Source organism: Pararge aegeria, chromosome 14, assembly GCF_905163445.1.
Source record: "Pararge aegeria chromosome 14, ilParAegt1.1, whole genome shotgun sequence".
NCBI classification, from domain to species: Eukaryota; Metazoa; Arthropoda; class Insecta; order Lepidoptera; family Nymphalidae; genus Pararge; species Pararge aegeria.
Genome location: NC_053193.1, coordinates 15,936,849 through 15,956,922, shown reverse-complemented (window position 1 = coordinate 15,956,922; position 20,074 = coordinate 15,936,849). Strand labels below are relative to the sequence as shown.

The window sequence follows — 20,074 nt, the reverse complement described above, 5'->3', positions numbered from 1 at the left end:
GTTTTTTATGAAATTTCTTTTTAGAAACCAAGTAAGTTTTTTGTTAGTATATTCTTTACGTAGGCGCTCTACTTATTGTATAAATCCACCAGGACATAACTTACCGGCATCGCTAAAGTTTCCATCTAACATATTAACATAGAAATTACTTTTTCACGTTAACGTAAGCGTTTTTTATACAGGACGTTATCAGGAAGGGATAAGATGCGAAAACTGTTCGGTGAGATGACTGAAATAGGTATATTAAAAATTGCATTGGCTGGTTTGTTAAATATCTTCTGTATCTACTTACAGCCCATGTTTTCCTTTAAAAATATTCAAGTAGATAATTAATAACCTGAGTTGTTTAAGTTCTCAGTTCTTTCTACGAATAACCAAGATCAAATCTAAATTCAAATGGATTCAAAGACCAAACTCCTTTAACAGGTGGACGGCGGTCGAATAGGGGTGGGTATATAAAAAGTGAAATGCCGTACCCCTAAGAGGTTCTCCCTCGCCCTCTACCATGTTGGACTGCTTCATCATTTTCCACCGGTTGAGATAGCAGTGTTATTTTACATTGAAGGGCTATCTAGAACCTACTGTGTCAGTAGATTAGCTATTTATTTATTGTTGTTAAGTAAGTAATCAATTTTCTCAAAATCCTCTACCATAACTCAAATTTTAAGCTCTAGTTCCCTGGCCGCTTCTAAAAGAACACCCTGTATAACTAAGAAATTTACCACAGAGAACGTATACAAAACTGACATTCGTGACATCTTGGGCTTTCCCATTTCCAACTTGTAAGATGAAAAGGGACGCTGTGGGACGCTCGTTAGCAATTTCACCCACGTAATTTCGTTGTGTACTGTAAACGAATACAGAATTGCAATTTCATTACTTATTGTTTGCCTTAACAATATTATGTTGGTGTAGATATTTTTGTCTTACATTTTGATTCTTATTTTGATGCAATAAGGTCTGATTTACAATACAACTCTATAGGCCGCCGTGGGAGAAGCCGTTAGTTTCGTCACACTTTACGACGTCACTACAAATTGGCAAAGATAATAAGAAGAACAGACATACTGAATAAATAAAAATAATTTTTAAATACATTAAGTTAAAAACTTTATTAACGTTAGAGTAATTTAAGTAAAGGCTTTTCTATTGTACTATTAAAATAAGTTAAAATCAAAATAAGTTAAAATCCTTACGTTTGGCGCGTCTACATAGAACAGCACTGCTATATTTTTTCATTCCAATACAAGTTAGTCCTTGCCTTCAATCGTGCCTGGTGGTAAGTGATGATGCAGTCCAAGATGGTAGAGAGTTATGGTGTTAGGGCAGCACGGCCAGCATGGCCAGCAGACATTTTATTCAAAGGAAAAGGACTAAACGTTTATCCCCTCCCACAGTTTTATCCTTAGAACTCGCATGGGCGGAAATAACATCCAATGCGTGCTGCATGCTTTTTTTGCTTGTCAGGTACAATGTAGCATAATGCTGAATATGCATAATGGTGTTGCAAATTTTAATGTGAGCCATAATTTATTAATAATTGTTACGATTGCAGTGCTTTGGCCAGAGGACATGTAAATTTTATATCTTATGGGTATAATCGGGGATACATTTTTTGTCTCCTACTTATGCTATATGCTTATATCTGTGCAGTTGCATTAAACCCAATCTTTAGTCAGTTTCTATGCGACATCCCACTTACAAGACCATAAGGCTCAACACAGCAGCAGAGAAGTTGTTTATGTTACATGAGGGTTTAGATAATTATATTCAGTGCTACCATATTTCATGTCACGAAAAAATCGAGCGCAAAGTCACCCTTTAAAATATTTCTTTTAACATCAGGTGAATATTAAAAAGTTGATATCTTAGGTACAAAGTAATATAATCAATCTATCTTTATTCTTTGCCCACCGGTGTTCTCACATATTAAATTTACCCTTATCTAGTCGTAAGCTAGCTTAGCTTAACTAATATAATAAAATAAAACAGGGCATAGTGTCAATGCAACCGGAAACTGTAAAACGCTACTGTACTATACTATAAACAAAATTACCAGAAAATTTTTTTTTTGGGAGTAAATTAGGCTTGAAGGTAGTCAAGGTAAATGAATACAAAGAAGCTGTAAAATATGTACGTTTAAAAAAATTAGTAAATGAATGTATTATACAGAGATTAATGATGATGATAATTATTTAAAAAGTTGTAGTGTAAGCAAAGCGAGTGATTTTTAAGAATAATAATAATAATAATTATTATTATTATGGTTTAATGAAAGATCTAGATATCATTTACTTATTTGCAGTCTTCAAGAAATGTGTTTTGTGTATTTGTTGAACGTGGTTAAAACTTGGGTTACTTGGTTTGTGCTGGTAAACAACCATACTGTATTATTTTGGTGTATCTGTAATTCGGTTAAATTTTATGTCAGTGCGGAAGTTAGCTGATTTGAATAATGAATATTTAATCCTACACATCGAAACGCACGAAGTTTGAGAAGTCGTAAAGTTTGATTCGTAATTTGTTAAATAAGGGAAAAAATAGCTTTTTACATGGCAACATTTTGAATCACTGTCAAATTACAAACGTCAGCCTTACACAGTGACCTACATCTATCTTCATTCGATGTTCGTCTGTCGTTTCGTAAAAAAGGATAACAGTTCGTAACATATGTTTAATAAAAAGTTCTTATTACCCGTTTAATAAAATGGCAAATTTATTTAAAAGTTTAGTGATAACTGTGCTTAGTTGTGCTTTCGTAGGCACAGATAAACCTTTAAAATTCTACCAGGAAAAGGTGAGTTATGACCGTCATAAAAGTTTTTTGAAACTTTTTAATTATTTTAAACGTCAAGTTTTATATAATATTTTATAAAGTTTATATTATAAGTTAAGGATAACATATTATAAGCTAAGGATTTGATACAGATTGTTATAATTTAAAGTTAGGGATTTTCTCATTTTCTAAGATAAAGATATTTTATTATTACGATATCGGGTTTTTATGTAGGTAATTAATAATTTCCCGTTATTTTACTTAGTATTATCTTTGAGACTACAGAATATTTTTCAATCTCAAGAAATTGAGTTAGTATAATTTATTATTTTAGAGTTTTTTTATTGCATTATATTATTGGAAACTTTAATTTATCTAATTAATTTTTATCCTTCCTAAATCATTCACTTTTGATTGAAGACGAAGATTTAAACTCTTCAAAAATTGGGAATTTTTATTCTAGCCTATCTAATAAGATAAGCTATAAAGAGTAAAAGTATTTTTAGGGTAGTTCTTCTTTTCCATCTTTTTGACATTTTCATTGCAAGGAAACTAGAATATTCCACAGTGATAGATGTATCTTGTCATCATCAACTTTATCCTTTCAAACTCCCTGAACCAAGGAATAATCCAAAATATATGAGGCAAAATGTACGTTTAAGACGTTTTACAGGTTGCAGGATCTGGGAAGTTAATTTTTCTACATGTTGCTGTTTGCAAACCTCCTTTCGCAGAAGTTAAAGACTATAGTTCTTACACACTGCTCAAATGTGGTTTGGTTGAGTTTAATTAAATTATCACAAGTTAGCGTTGAGTTATATTTATTGAGAAAACACCATTCATCATGTGTTCTGACTAGTTGCAGCATCAGCATTACTACTGAGTTGCAAGCCAGCTGTTGAGTGTGAGAAAACTTGTGATGATTTAAAATAAAAAAAACATTCAAATTCATTAAATCTTTAGTAGAGAAATACAAACTGCCATGTACCTACAAACCTTACGCTGTCTATGTAATTTTGTTCAGAAGAGGTTTTCAATGAATAGGTAAAGTTATGTGCATTTAAGTGATATTTTTAACATCAAGATTATATTAGGTAGATTAGCTTTCAGTTTAGGCAAGGTATTGCATTTTGGCTGCATTTAACTTTTGATAAGTAAATAACTCCCACACAAACATGCATTATTCTACATAATAACCCAGAGCCATTGGGTCGCATCTCCCGCCCGCGAGTTTGCTCGCCTCCATGAGATCATGACATGATGTTAAATTTCCTTAGGAACTTCTTAAAGAACTGGGCTTTAAAATATCAAGAAGATTTTTCAATTCCAAATGGAAGTTTTAGTGTATCAAACAAACAAACGTAAAAACACTTTTCAGATTCAATATTGATATGAATTATAATAAAGGACTCAATCTGTCTTATTATAAGATGCAAACTATAACCTACCTATATAATATATTATAATAAAGTAATTATAGATTTCCTATCTCTATACGAATATTTTTTTGCTATAAATTACGTATTTCCTAGAATAACATCAGACAGGGTCAATTCACATTTACAATGCAAATATTGAAGCATTGGAAACTATCACTTATTGTGATAGGTTAAAGTTCAATATAGTTTTCATGTTAACTTTTGTAGCACAAGCTACAATAACCTTTGGTTTAATAGCACAGGACACTTTCTATACACTACTTGGTAAACCAAGGTTAGTAACATGCACAATAGTTGGTAGTTGGTAAATGGAATAACAGACCAAGTCTTTTTCCAACCAAATAAAACCATTGATTTGACTTAAATTAAGTTATATAAATGTCAATAAAGTTCTATGGATTGTTTTAAATCTAAGAATTAATTAAAATGTATTTTACTGCAAACAGTGTCTTTAGCAAAATAAAAAACAAAATCAGTCTTGCAGTAAAATAAAAAACAGGTTTAGCATAGGCTCCGAAATTGCTATTCATTTCAAAAAAAACTTCAACTCATACATAAAACATATTTAAAAAAAAAATTAAATCTACAAATTTAAAACTTACAAGTCTTAAGATTTTCTGTTATTATAACTTAAAATTTATCAATACATTCATTCAAGAACAGATTTATTATTTAAATGGTCTATCTCCCGATGTACTTCTAAAAGATGAATAATAAATTAAAATCCTTTCATTTATATTATTATAACAATATAAAAGTTTGATTTAAATTTTAGAAGGCAAGAGAAAATAAATCGAGCTGTAAATTCAACCAAGCCGATTGTCGCCGCCTTAAGTGTTACGTTAATATGGGATCAGACAGTTCACTTTTTGTTCATTTCTGTCTTTCATTTTTCAAAATGAAGCAAAATGAACGCTAAATGAATCAAAAATAAACTATTTATATACTTAAATTACGAAAAAAATAAAATAGTAGGCTTTGTTATAAACCATCTGTGAAAAATTATAGAACGATGGTGAAAACCGCATCAAAATTCGTTACGTTTATATGAGAGGACTGCGGAATTCATTACGTATATGTTAGCGGACTGCAATGAATTATGAATCAATCATATTTAGTCTATTAAATAATAATACTAATAATAACGGTAATGCACTAAGTTTTATTTGAACAAGTTTATTTTTATCTTTGGTCCATCCCTAATAGAATTTCCACGAGGCGCAAGAGTTGAGTGACAACAACATCAGGGCAATATCAAAACTGTCCGACAAACAGCAGTTTAGAACAGTACTCGACGAAATATTGATACCAAGAGTGGTCGGGACGCCTAACCATGACAAAGTGGGCGATTATATAGCCAATCAGATGAGGGGACTGGGCTGGGATGTCTCCGAGGACGTGTTCCCCGACCATACGCCTGTGTTCGGTACGCTCAACTTCAGAAACATTATTGCGAAGCTGAACCCCAATGCTGACAGGTACTTGGTGTTGGCATGCCACTACGACAGCAAATATACGAGGGAGCACGTATTTGTCGGTAAGTCATTCTCAATTGCACGGAGTAAATAAAAACTATCTTCATCATCCGCAACCTATTAACGTCCCACTGCTGGGCTCGGGCCTCGTGTCTCTATCATAGCCCACCACGCTACTCGATTGCGGTGTGGTGGGCTGTAACGACTATTACCACAATTAAGTGATAACAACCGGGACCCTCAGTCACGCACGGACTCACTCTCGGACGGTGGCACACTCCAAAACTTCAATCGAAACCAAGGTCCACGAGCACCTGAAGGTTGACGTCCGCCATCCCCCGTTATCGTCAAGCCCTGGGGATAAACTCCTGGCGAGTTATCGCGCTTGCCCCCATCCCTGATAGTGTTACATCCCTTCGCGTGGCTATCACCTACGATCCTTCCAATATTAAATTGCAGTTAAGCGCTGATATTATGTAAAAATAAAACGAATTCTGTATCAGCAACTGGTGTCGTGAATTCTTTGATAATGGTACATTAAGCTTAGCATCAACAATGACCGGCGACCTTGTTATCGGAGAAAGATTGAGCACTTTTGTTTTCTGACACATACGAAAAAACCCAGTTTTATCAACCGCCTTCCAAAAAAGCAGTGAGACCGACTATGGGTCTTTATATGCTTCATAATCAAAAGCCTATAACAGTCCATTAATAGACACAAGGCCTATTCCAACGGGAGGGTAGGCCCATAATCACCATGCTAAGCAGACGTCTTGGAGATCGCAGTTGATTGTAGTAAGGAAGGCGTTGCTATCCGTTCTGCGTTGTATTCCATTGGAGGCCTCGTACGACGGCAAGTTCGAATTCCAGCACGCACCTCTGATCTTTCTTAGTTGTGTGCGTTTTAAGCAATTAAAATATCACTTGTTTCAACGGTGAAGGAAAACATCGTGCATACCTGAGAGTTCCTCATAATGAAAAAAAAAAAAAATGAAAAAATATTTATTATCAAAAACAACATTTACAGATTCCATGTTACCGATGGTATCCACACTAGGTGTTCCTGTTTCGTGGGTGCCTATTAACAATTTAACAGCTTAAATTTATGTTGTCACTCGGTTTACAGTCGATCAAACAATTCGTACAATACACACTGATTATTGATAAAGTTGCATTTTCTATGATATTATGCTAGACACAAGAAAAGTTTTTCTGTTGAATCATAGGTTAAGGTAGCAAGCCAGGAAACAATTTTTGCTTTTGCCTGTTTTACGGAGAAATGTTTAATGTCACTAATACTGAAAGAGAACTGAAACGCTTAGCAAAGCTCGACTTGATTCTTGGCAACGGGACCTTAAAGACCCGACGTTTGAGTAGAGTTTTATAATCTTTAGTGGATGTTATTAAATCATGAACTCTTAAGTACCATTTTTAAAACATATAGCTGACGTACATTAAGGAGTCTGCTTTCCTGATATAGCTTGACGGTTGGATATCTATAAGGCTTCTTAAAAATCTGAGTACTGATCTTTGTGCTCTTTCTAAATGAATCAAGTGTGATTTTGAAGCATTAACCCAGGAGCCCCAGGAGGTTATGCAATAAGTGATTAGAGACTGACAAAGGGTAAACAAGTGTGTAGTGTTTCTAGTGATGCAGAATTTCGAAGTAATTTCATAATATTTATAATTTTTCAAAGGTGTGTAAAGTCCACCAATCCGCACTGGGCCAGCGTGGTGGACTACGGCCCTAACCTCTTCTCATTATGGGAGGAGACCCGTGCTCTGTAGTGGGCCGGTAATGGGTTGATATGATGATGATGAAGTTGTGCTAGTTAAGATATTAGTTTTTAATTTTTCTTAATGTTAATCTTTACTAATAATATAAATGCGAAAGTGGGTTTGTCTGTATGTTTCTCCTTCCTACATGATATAAATTAGCAACCAAACACTTGATTTCAAAGCTTAGAGTTGGTTGTAAGGACGGAGAGCTAACATACGCTATTTTTTATGTAAAAAAGGAAGACGAAAACGCGGACAATAATAATTATCGACCCACTGGCCAATTGACACCATTCTAATGAGACTTCTTTAAGTTGTGGAGGGGTCGGAAATCCCGCAGACTACTCGATGCTGCGGAATTATCTCAAGGTTACAATGTATCGGAAATACAACCTTAGTAACAGCACATCAAACAAATAAATCGGACCTGCGAAAATTTTTACTACCCTTTTGTCAAGTAGAAAATGAGCGCATGGTCTTAAAACGATTATATAAAGCTTTATAAAGCGAAGGACAATCTTTATCATGCCAGTTTTAAAAACAGAAAAAACTGCACATTTCTTTAGTAGATTACACACGTTAAACTTTTAACACTCCAATTTTGCGTTTGAGTTTAAAAAAACTATAAAACACGCTTTGTATAAACAAAAGTTATTTCTACCTTTTAGTTTAGTTTATTTATAAGAGCTTTTTTATTTTTTTTTAAGTATTATTTTTATTACAGCAAAATAAATCGGTTACGTATTCACCATCAAATTAGTTATTATTATAGAATCGGCTATAGGTTGGAAATTAAAATATCATCATTCCTGCCTTATATAAATTAACAAAAATCTTATTTTGCAAATTGAAAAACGGTATAATATTATCAAATTTGTGTATTATCTTCGGTCCTCAAAATGTCTACAAAGTTTGAAAATCAGACCGTGTCAAAATCAATTCTAAAGGAGTCGCATACAAACAAACACAAAGTTAAAGCTTGTGCACCAAGCTCGCTGGGAGAGGAGAAGTTTTCCCCCCCGAGTAATTTTTTACACGTATATAAAGAGAAATAATATACGTGTAAAAAATTACTCGGGGGGGGGGGGGGGACGACTTCTCCCAGCGAGCACACGTGTAATTGCTAGCTGTCTTCTCTGTTAACCTGTTGCCGTGCTTTGGTTGGTTGCTTTTTTTTTTACATTTTAATCACTTGTCAGGGGACATAATTTTTGTCTTGCCTGTGATAGCCTTGCTGAAACATTTGATACTAAGAATATGCATTATTATTTATTATCTATTCTGTCCTAAACCTATCTGATGTTTTTTTATTACTAGGGGCGACAGATTCCGCTGTGCCCTGTGCTATGATGATCAACTTAGCCGCTGTGATGGCGAAACAGATGGAGCATTTAAAGAATTCTTCTCCAAGCCTCATGTTCATATTCTTCGACGGAGAAGAAGCGTTCAGGCACTGGGGGCCTAAAGACTCTATATACGGCGCGAGGCATTTGGCCAAGATGTGGCATGGAACACCGTACAGGGACGGTGCGAATCATTTGCAAAGGATGGTATGTAATATTTATTTAGCGTTTTTTTGGTACTGCGTGCTGCGAAACTAGCTAGGAGCTAAGTCCCCGGTATCTACGAGATCAGGAGGAACTTGGGGACGTAAACCAAGCGCCACCTCTTAGGCTCGGCTCTCGATTTGGGTGACTTTTGGACAGTGCGGGTTTGTTACTTACGTCCTGTGACCTTGGATAAGACCCACGTGCAGATGACATCACAAATTTGGGACTTCGTGGGCGTAGAGAGAGAGAGTTTGATAGGTATAGAGATTATAACTGTATGTCTTGGGATGCATTATATTTAGTCATGTACGTCTAGTATAAGATTTGTACGCCCACAATCGTGGAGACGTTTTTATTATATATCGAAATACTAACATAAAAGCAAAATGGACCCAATGTTTTGTCTTTTTAGAATCCCAGTAATTCTTTTATTTTTATGGTAGATAAATTGCATTCTACTGTGATGCTACAGAGAATCGATAGTCGAAAAGATCCTTCGATTAGGATCGCACAAATCTTATACTAAGGTTGCGGGTCGTAAAGGACGTGCTTGGGGCGTCTCTTGATAAGATCGGCGTTGGGGCCGAGAGTGTAAGAGGACGCCTTAATCACTAGCGTGTTGGGGTGCCGGGGAGGGGGGAGGGTGGGGCGTAATTGAAGAAACTTGTACAAACGTGGTTCTTATACTGTAAATGGTTCTTCCGACACGGAAATTCGTTCGTAAACATTTTCATTTTGTTTTTGCACATTATTTTTATACGCGTAAACGTTTATTGAAACGTCACGGCTCTGTGTTACAACCGGTTCCGAAGACGAAGAAGCAAGAAAACTCAGCATTTGCTCTTTTACAACATTACAAATTTACAATTGCAATTGTATTTATCTAATGATATATGATCAATGTATTATGAAAAATGTATTTTTATTAATATTTTTATTCTAAGATTGGTTTTATTTGCAATGAATCAAACTGCAATATCTATCTATCCGCCATGGTAGGTGGAACGCCGTATGAGTATGACGTCACGTCACATACTAAACATAAACTTGTAATTCGCATGTATAAAGTATTTTGTGATTTTAAACTATCAGTTGCTCAGTTTTGTGTTATCAATATCAAAAACATTAATCTTCAGCTATGGAACTTGGACTTAATAAGGCATATAGCTCGAATTTGGCTATGACGTCAATAGCGCTCCATAACACCCGGCGAGCCATTTCGTGGGATTTTGTTTTTTTTTTTAATTAGGTATTTATATCATTTATTTCTGCAAAAAAAATGGATATAGTAGGTACATACTTTCGTACATCATACGACAGTTTTTTAAATTGTATAGTACCTAGCTGTAATAGATGTTTTTTAACACATGTTTAAACTTATGCATTGTTTAATCTTATTTCCACATATTATGTCGTATCTACTAACCATGTTGCGTCTTGCGTATTGCCTTCGTTTTGTAAATGATAAGTAATTACGATTCACGTTTTGAACTTAAATATTTGTAGTTTGCTAATAAAGAAATAATTACAAATTAATATCAATCAGTTACCACAATAACTGATATGGGACCGTACAGCTTGATTGCGGTACCTGAAATTACTTTTTAATGATGTTACAATCTTTTTTAAATGAAACTTCAAACTAGGCACTTTTGGTGCGATAATCATTAGAAACAACTTAATTATAATTCGTAGAAACCGATTGGAGAGATTTACCTAACTATAGCCTATATGACGAGCGAGCCGTACCTCATGACCCGCTACCCGCTCACACCCGGTGCTGTGACTTTTTTCCACGCAAACAACGCACGATTAAGATAGAAATAAAAAAAAGGTTAAATTTGGCAGAATACAAATAGTGGAAAAGATGCCGATATTCGGCGCATCTCTAAATAAAAACGTTTATGTACTTATGTAGACGCGTTAGTAGTTACACTTACAACGCGTAACAAGAAACAAATCTTTCGCCTTTTTCTAAGTTTGCAGAAAAACGACACTAGCTATAGAAAAGAGTTATCTAGTTATCTCATTATCGGACAACCATGTTTCACTCATCTTTAAAATGTGTGCTTTTTGTACAATTGAATCAATTCAATCACCGGAATGAGCCCGCAGACTTCGAAATTTGATAGTTAACTGTCAAACGGTTTTTTTTTGATAAACTAATATGTTCACTAAAGCTAACTTCAGGGTGTCGGTTTTTTTGTGACAGTGTGTTCGGAAAAATTTACTCTCATCACTTTTCCCTAACGCGCCAAAAGAAGTATAACTTCAAAAAGAAATATCCCCTTCATGATTCTCAGGACGTGCTAGTTCTACTCGACCTGCTCGGCACGCCAGACCCAGTGTTCTACAGCTACTTCAAGTCCACTGAGAACTGGTACGTCCGCTTGGCGTCCGCAGAACAGAGGCTCGCAGAGTTGGGCCAACTCTCCGGATACTCGCAGGGCAGAGCGGAACAGACGTACTTCAGACTAGAAAGTTCCAATGCCGTTATCGAAGACGACCATTTGCCGTTCATGAGAAGAGGTAAGGGGATTTTTTTTAACTTAAAAGTATATATTTTTCTTACCTGTATTTTAATCTGTCTTTTCAAAACGCGCCAAAAAAAGCCTTTCTACTATATTTCTTCTTTCTTAAATTGCTGCTGTGTTACAGATTCGCGCGTTATTTTTGTTCTATTCAGTGCGATAATCTCATTTAAGAGTAATTTGGTCTCATTTGACACAATAATTTCATTAGAGACTAACTGCATCCTGTGTTACATATACGCATACGCATGCAACTGTAGATTTTCGTATTAGGAAAAAATCACGTAGGTATCCGATTTGCATAAGTCTTAACTTTACGAAGTCCGCGTAATATTTGCGTACGATATAATAATCTTGTTTGAGTCTATTTAATTCGGTACAATAATCGCATTTGTGTCTAACTGCATCCTGTGTTACACATGCGGACGAAATTACATTCGGTATAATTCTTCGTTTGAAACTAATTATTGTTACATTCGGTACGATAATCTCATTCGAAACTAGCTTTTGTTTCATTTGAGACAATTATCTCATTTGGGGCTCACTTCGTCCTTTGTTACACATGCGGACTAAATTTCATTTGGTACGATGATTTACTAATAGAATCTAACTTTTGCTGCAATCGGTTTGAAAATCACATTTGGGGTCACTTCATCGTGCCTGACAAAAACTTATGATCTTTCGTTCGGTACAATACATAATCTAGTTTCAATCGAACTTACGTTTCACTTGTTATGAAAATCTCATTTGTGACTAACTAAATAAAGCCTGTGTTACAAAAATGCTACCAACTTTTGATTCCATTGGAAAAAAATCTAATTCAAATTCAAAAAGTATTCTAATTTTACAAGTGAAATTACTAAGTTGCATTGAATGATTGACATCGTTATCGCCGAGGCTTTATCGTGAAGAGATTTCAGATATCCACTAAGCCCCTTTCAGATTTTATCGATGTTTATCTATCGCGTTAAATATTTCACTCCGCCCACTAGTTTAATCCCAAATGTTTTGGATCTAATGAGTTATGACTACTGCCTAGGTTTGACGTCAAAGTGAAAACACTGATTATCGCTTATTACGTCATACAAATAGGCCGTAACTAAAAGATTTACATACTCCTACATGATAAATGTTAAATTTTGAATAATATTTCATTTAGGTAAGCGTGATAGCAGTGGCTATCTTTCGGAGGGACCAAGTTCAATTCCCGATGCGTATCCCGAACTTGTTAGAGTTTTGACTGCAATCCCACCAGTGGGAAGTGATGATGCAGTCTAAGATGGTGATTATGCAGTCATACCCATTACGCGACATCGTACCGGAACACTAAATCGCTTAGCGACACGCCTTTGTCTGTAAGGTGGTAACTAGCCACGGCCGAAGCCTCTCACCAGACCAGACCAGAGAACATTCGGAACCAATAAATTCCCAAATCTCCTCTGCCTGATATCGAACCCGGCTTTTCCAACTTAAAACAGCACAGCGCTCACATCTGCGCCAATGAGGTCGTCAAATAAGAGCAATTAAAACATCATTTGCTTTTACGATGAAGGGAAACATCGTGAGGAAACCTGCATGCCTGAGAGTTCTCAACGTTCTCAAAGGCGTATGAAGTTCACGAATACGCACGTCGCCAGATGGTGGGTGGCCAGTGGGTTGATGACGATGAATGATGAAGTATTTCATTTGGTCACGTTAAGTTATGGATGTTTATTCGACTAGCATCAAACGTATTTGCACATAATGCAAGAAACCGACATTAAATTGTCTAACGGCCGATTGGCGCGACCCTGCTTTCTGAGCCCAAGGCCGTGGGTCCTACAGCTGGAAAATGTTCGTGCGATGAACATAAATGTTTTTGTGTCTGGGTGTTTATATTATATATATATAAATATACATGTTATAAGTATTTCTGTATATTATTCATTAAAAATATTCATCAGTCATCTTAGTACACATAACACAAGCAACTCTTACTTTGAGGCTAGATGCCGATGTGTCTATTGTCGTAGTATATTTTTACTTATTTATTTATAACATATTTTTTTCCGGAAAATCGTAACAAATGCAACCACTGACGTATGTTTGTTAGTTTTTCCTGTTTAGAATACGGAGCTGATTTTAATCAGATATTTCTATTAGGCGCTTATCACGTTTTAATTTTTTTTTCATATTAACTGACTAATTTTGATTACATAGGTACGTAAGTAAATATATCTACTTACCGATTTTGGCGGCCGATTGTCTCAGTGGGCAACGCCCTACTTTCTGAGCCTATGGCTGTGAGTTCGATTCCCACAGCTGGAAAATATTTTTGCGATGAACATTAATGTTTTTCAGTGTCTGGGTGTTTATCTGTATATTATAAGTATTTATATACATATATAAAAAAAAATCATCTTTCATGGCTTGCTTTTGGGGATAGGTGGCGATTTGTGTACTGTCGTAGTATATTTATTATTTATTTATATTCCTGTTTGCTTCTCGGAACACTAGATGTTTAGAATTTGATTTAAGACTACGGGGTAACAAGTTCTTTTCTTTTGAATCGAATTAAAAAAACATATTTATTTGTCTGTGCTGGGCCTTATTCATAAACGTGTGGAACAGTTATACAGTGACTTGTCACACTTCAAGCTAGCAGTACCTATCTTATAGACACTAGCGGGAATAGACCATACGTTACAAGTACAAAATCATATTAAATAATAGTAATAATATTCTTCTAAGACCCACACTTTATTATTATATACTATACAAAAAACTAAAATTATATATCACACACATACCCATTCTGTAATTAAATTCGATATAATCTGCAAAATACCAAGAAGTTTGATTGTTTCATTTAGTAGTATATTTCTAATGTTTTTAATGATAAACTTCTGGGGTACAGCCGCTGTAAAATCAACCCGTGTATGCCGTCACGGCAAAAGGCATAACGCTCTTATGCCGCCATGTCCCTTTACGCCATACCTCTCGACTTACTTTAAATTAGCGAAATTTTTATCATTTTCTTATCCATTTCAGATGTCGACATTCTCCACATCATACCAAACCCCTTCCCAAAGGTTTGGCACACCGCGCGCGACGACATGTCCGCCCTGGACTTCAACACCATCGATAATCTCAACAAAATCTTCCGCGTGTTCGTGGCTGAATACCTACACATAACCCCCTAGCGGCGCTGGTTTTACGGGATAGCCGTCGTATAACGCAATGGACTATTCAAGTTTTCGACCATTTAGACTACCGAGTGCCAAGTGTGACATTTTCTACCTACGTTTTCCTATTCGATTGCCTGAAAGTTTTAAGTACGATTTATATGGTATCGAAAGAGCGCCATCTAGTGAAAGAACGTTTTCCAAGTATTGAAACTAGATGACGCTCCTTCGAAACCCTGCAAATTAATTTTTATTTCTCTTCCGGCTTTGTACTAATTAGCCAAAGTCAGGTGTATATATATTAATAAATGTTAGGGAAACTTAAGATATGAAAAATCAGGAGAAATTGACTGACAAAAAGGGCGGGAAACTTCGCACAATGCGGACGCCAAAATACCTCCTCAAACTTACCAAAGCGTAAAGGACTGGTGTCGTTTATAATGTACATACCGCAGTACCAGCGCCACTCTCACAGCTAGCCTGCAGACAAGCAACTCGCAAAACAAAAAAAATCTAAAGATTGTTAAACTATAAAATGATGTTGGAAAAGAGCAATCTGCTGAGTTTCTTGCCGGCTCTTCTCAGTGGAATCTGCCTTCCGAACCGGTGGTATAGCCACTACAAACAGACTGACTTGACGTTTCAAAAGTGCTTATAAACTAGGCCTACTTGAAATTAATGAATTTTAAATATTTTAAAAGAACTCACCCATACAAACAGCCAAGCTCTATGAGAATGACACCAACACCACAAGTTTAGTTCTTTTTGTGTGTCAGTTGCAAGTGTCGTTTATGCGAGTTCAGTACGTTTTGCATGCAAGTTGCAAGTGTCTTTTATGCGAATTTAGTAAGTTTTGCATTTCAAGTGCAAGTGTCGTTAATGAAAAAAACCGCGTCCGCCATGCAGAAAGCCTCCCGCCTTTTTTTTCAAAAGTATGATATATAGTAATGAAAGAGCGACATCTTGTGACAGAACGTTTTCCTATTATCCTAACTGGCGCTCCTGCGATTCTATATAAATCGCAGTTGACTTTTACGCGATCTAATAATTAAAGGTAGCTTAGGTAGACATTCTTGGCCCTGATCTCTATTTTTATCACTGGTTATATTGTTACATTGTTGTCACTGGTTTTGTTTTAAATTTTAGCTCTGTCAATTGTATTTCTAGACGAATCACACGTTATGCTTATTTCTGCCGCCAAGCAAAATTACAGCTGTCATTTATGTACAGCAAGTCCAGCAAGTGGTATTAAATAGAGATCAGTTATTTGGACTTTTGGAAATTTTACGAATCACATGTACCTACGAGCGCATTTTTTAAATTTATAACTTGAACGCAATCACATCCATAAGTAATGAATGCAGCCTAAGTTGCTTGAAATTCACTCTTGATTTGTAACTTTTTTTTTATTCGACTGAAGTTAGCCCTTGACTGCAACCTGTTAGGGGTTTGTCAGTTATGTTAGACATATACCCCTAATAGTTTTCTACGTGGCATCGTACCTAAACGCTAAATCGCTTTGCGGCACGTTATTGTCAGTAGAGTGGTAACTACTAACTCTGCCAAACAGTATTACAGTACAGCTCATGTAATAGGTGATGAGGCGAGGTGAAATGGAAGACGAAAAAACATTCCAGTAGGCCTAAAATGCGCGCCAAGAGATTATATTCGTCCTATTCGTACGTCCTATTTCCATGAGATAAAACGGGGAAATTGGTAGATATAATTATATTGTGGCATCTTAGCCATACAGATCCTAACGATGGTACGCAGGTTGGTAAAAAGGTTATAGAGAACTATATCAAGTATTTCTTGAAACTACCCTCCGAAACATATTTCTAGTTTTTGTGGATAGAGAACGCGTTTGAGATCCGGGAGATATGATTGCCTTTGATATTAACTGGTGAATTGGGGCGTGCGTCTGCGGGGAAAACCCGCATGTTATGTACCTATCTGGGGAAGTCTCGCGTGCGGTGTATCGAAGAATCAAAATGCGCTCTTTGTAAAATGTTTTGTGTATACTCAATATTTAATGTGATATGTGCGTTATTATAAAATAAGCTTTTTTGCATTAATCTTAAAACGTATTTTTATGTAGATTGTTAGATTTTATATTAAAACGAAAACAGCTTCAACATCACCAATTTATTGCACTCATCGAGAGATTTTATTTTATTTCTTATAGATTATTAATTATTTAAAGTTTACTTACGTACCTATGCAATGTTTGAAAGCGATTATTCACACTAAGACAGTGTAGAGTTCACTACAAAAAATATATATAATAAGTAAATAAAGTACAAAATAATTTCTTGCTTTACCAAAAATATTACACATAATTAATGTAATATTACACATATTAGTAATGGTAAAGCAGTGGTTGGTTTTGACAACCCAATTGAAGATAAAAGACCGACACGCGCATAGTACCTACGCTATGCGACGCGTACCTAATAAAGTGACGGGAGTAACATGATTTTAATTTTGCATGTGACGTTAGGGTGATCTGGTTTCTTTCACTAAAAATTTTGGCAGTGGTTTACTCAAAAACAATTAGTTTTTCGGTTCTCATTAACACGTTGTATATTATTTTTAAATCATCATTTGATACTTTAATAAGTTTATAAGCAGGGTTCATAAAAATCGCATAGGTTTAACAAATATCAAAAATTCTGATATTTTCTTCGAATAAATAATAAATGAAATAGTAAATAATAAAAATAATTGTGGGATATATATGAATTTTAAATAAAAAGTGTAGAAAGAATTGGAAATCGATTATTCGGGAGGTTAATTAAAGTTCAGTAACGCTCAAACGTAGTTAAATCTTACATTCGTTAAACTGTCGAAGGTGTGGCTGGAAATAAAAAGGTAATTATAATAAAAAGTTTTTATTATAATTACCTTTTAGCATGTATTACTGAGCGAACGTAAAACCATTCGTGTGGTGTTTATATAAAAATACTAATATGTACTAGTTTCTCCTCCAATGTTTTATAAATATAACCTCCAATGTTTTATATTTGTAGTAATAAGTAAAGTATATATACTTTACTTATTACTACAAAAAAACTTTTTATTATAATTACCTTTTAGCATGTATTACTGAGCGAACGTAAAACCATTCGTGTGGTGTTTATATAAAAATACTAATATGTACTAGTTTCTCTTCCAATGTTTTATAAATATAACCTAAAATAAACAATTTAAAACTAAATAAAATCTAAAACGTCCTCGAAACCACCGCAGCGAGGCGCAGTTCCTAAGATGCTGGCAGCATTGCCCCTTTGGATGGCCAAACGAATTCGTTGACCAAGGTAACTGCCCGCTCTAGGATCACCGGTAGACTCGATAAATCTTCTCCTCCAATGTTGAATTTGATTTATCATAATATATTATGATCGAACCCTGATTATAAGTTTAGCTTCGTTTTAAATATATATTGTAGCGATTACAGGGCGATTTTATTATTTTAAAATACGCTTCTAGCATTAAGTTTTTAAGTACTTAATATCATTAGATAATTTTAACTTTAAGGTTGTCTATTATTGTGATAAGCAGAAAGTTTATTGTTTACTCTGTCGGTTTTGGTAATTCTAAAATTTAATTAATCTGGTATTGTTTATTTTTTTCTTAAAAAAAACTTGCATATTTGTTCAAAATTCTTCAGATTATACACGGTGTTTTATTTTTGTGTGAAAATAATACCTTAGTCCAATAAATCACAAACCTTTTTGTTATGTTTTATGTAAAAATGTTCAACTTTCTATATTATAAGGTAGTTTACATATTTCTATGTCAAATGTCTCGCCTAATTTATGTTGTTTTAATTTTTGGATGTTTTTTTAATTTGGCATTTACAAGTCTTTAGACATTCCTTTTAACTCGCATATGTTTTTAAACTTTTAGGGTAGTCTTTTGGGCTAGGTATACATTTAAGCATGTATTATTAGTAGTATAGCATACTATACATTCCTGTATACTGAAACTATATCATAATAGCCTAAATAAATAATCTTATAATAGAATGAAATATATATTAATGTTGCAATACAGTTTTATTATTTTAATTTCTAAAAGTTTTTCTGTGACTGAATCTTACCGAAACGAGAAGAAGAAATACAGTCGTAGATGGTAGTTGGCTACCCTGTTAGGTGTATGGCAGTTAACCCATACTTTTGAACGGTTTCTGCGTGGCATCGTACCGGAACGCTATATCGCTTGGCTGCAGACCTTTGTCGGTAACTAGCCAAAGCAGACTTACGGATAATTCAGAAATTATAAACTCCTAAATTGCCCAGAAATAGGATTTCGGCAGTGTCAGCGTTTAAGCTTCGGTAGTGATTACAATGCTTAATTATTTTATGTCTCACTTTTATTATTAATCAGCTACAAGTGTATTTATTATAAAATAGATTTTATAACTGTACTAGTTGACGGATCAGATGACCCACTTATAATTCGCAGGGAATACAGGGAACACGACATATAGATCACTCTTTGTCTACCAACCTGAGGCGTAGGTGTCAAGTCGTGGTTGCCGGTGTAATTACAGGCACTCTATGTAATTACACCGGCAACCACGCCCTTCAAACTGAAATACAGCAATGACTGAAGTACTTCCCCAGGCCGAGCTCTGTTACTAGAATCTCTACTACTACTATTCAAATTAATAATAAACTTATAGTTTTAAAAGCAAACTAAGACAGATTTTATAAATTTAAAATGCATATAAAAATTTTCGGAACCGACAGGATTCGAACCTGCGACTCTGGCAATCGCGGCCTGAGCGCTTTCTCCAATCAAGCTGCGGCTCTCCTACCGTCGATGCCGAAATTAGTATATGCCTTTCACATCAGTCTTATAGCGACTGTAGCGTCATCTACATAAACGTGTCTCATTGTAATATGGACCTTTGAAGTTTGAAAAGTAGATCGAAACTGCAACGACTCCTACTAGATGACGATACTAATAAAAAAAAATTAGGACAGCGATGTCACTTATTGGTGGTGTGAACTTACTAAATAAGCACACCGTAAGTACAGTAAGAATTGAAGCAACACTGAAGTATGAAAAGCTAGTTTTTGTTTTATCACAATGTTAAAAAAACCTTTTGTTAAAAGTTCATTAGTTCGCTCGCTCCCTTGTTTCACTTTTAATAAATAAATATACTATGACAATACATACTTCGCTATCTAGCCCCAAACTAAGTGTACCTTGTGTTATAGGTACTAAGATGAATGATGAATATTTTAATGAAAAATATACATAAATAATCTATATATATAAAAGAGGATGTTTGTATATATGTCATCGATAAACTCAGAAACTATTTGACCGATCATTATGAAAATTGGTAT

At 35.0% G+C, this 20,074-nt stretch overlaps 1 protein-coding gene across 1 annotated transcript; it reads left to right on the top strand.

Moving 5' to 3' along the window:
• The first annotated feature begins 2,611 nt into the window (after positions 1-2,611).
• LOC120629352 (glutaminyl-peptide cyclotransferase-like) lies at positions 2,612-18,394 on the top strand. The gene is made up of 5 exons (XM_039898276.1): positions 2,612-2,797; positions 5,422-5,752; positions 8,787-9,019; positions 11,323-11,548; positions 14,581-18,394. Exons 1-5 carry the CDS (start codon positions 2,708-2,710, stop codon positions 14,730-14,732), a joined length of 1,032 nt encoding a protein of 343 aa, XP_039754210.1. The 5' UTR covers positions 2,612-2,707; the 3' UTR covers positions 14,733-18,394.
• The last annotated feature ends 1,680 nt before the right edge of the window (positions 18,395-20,074 follow it).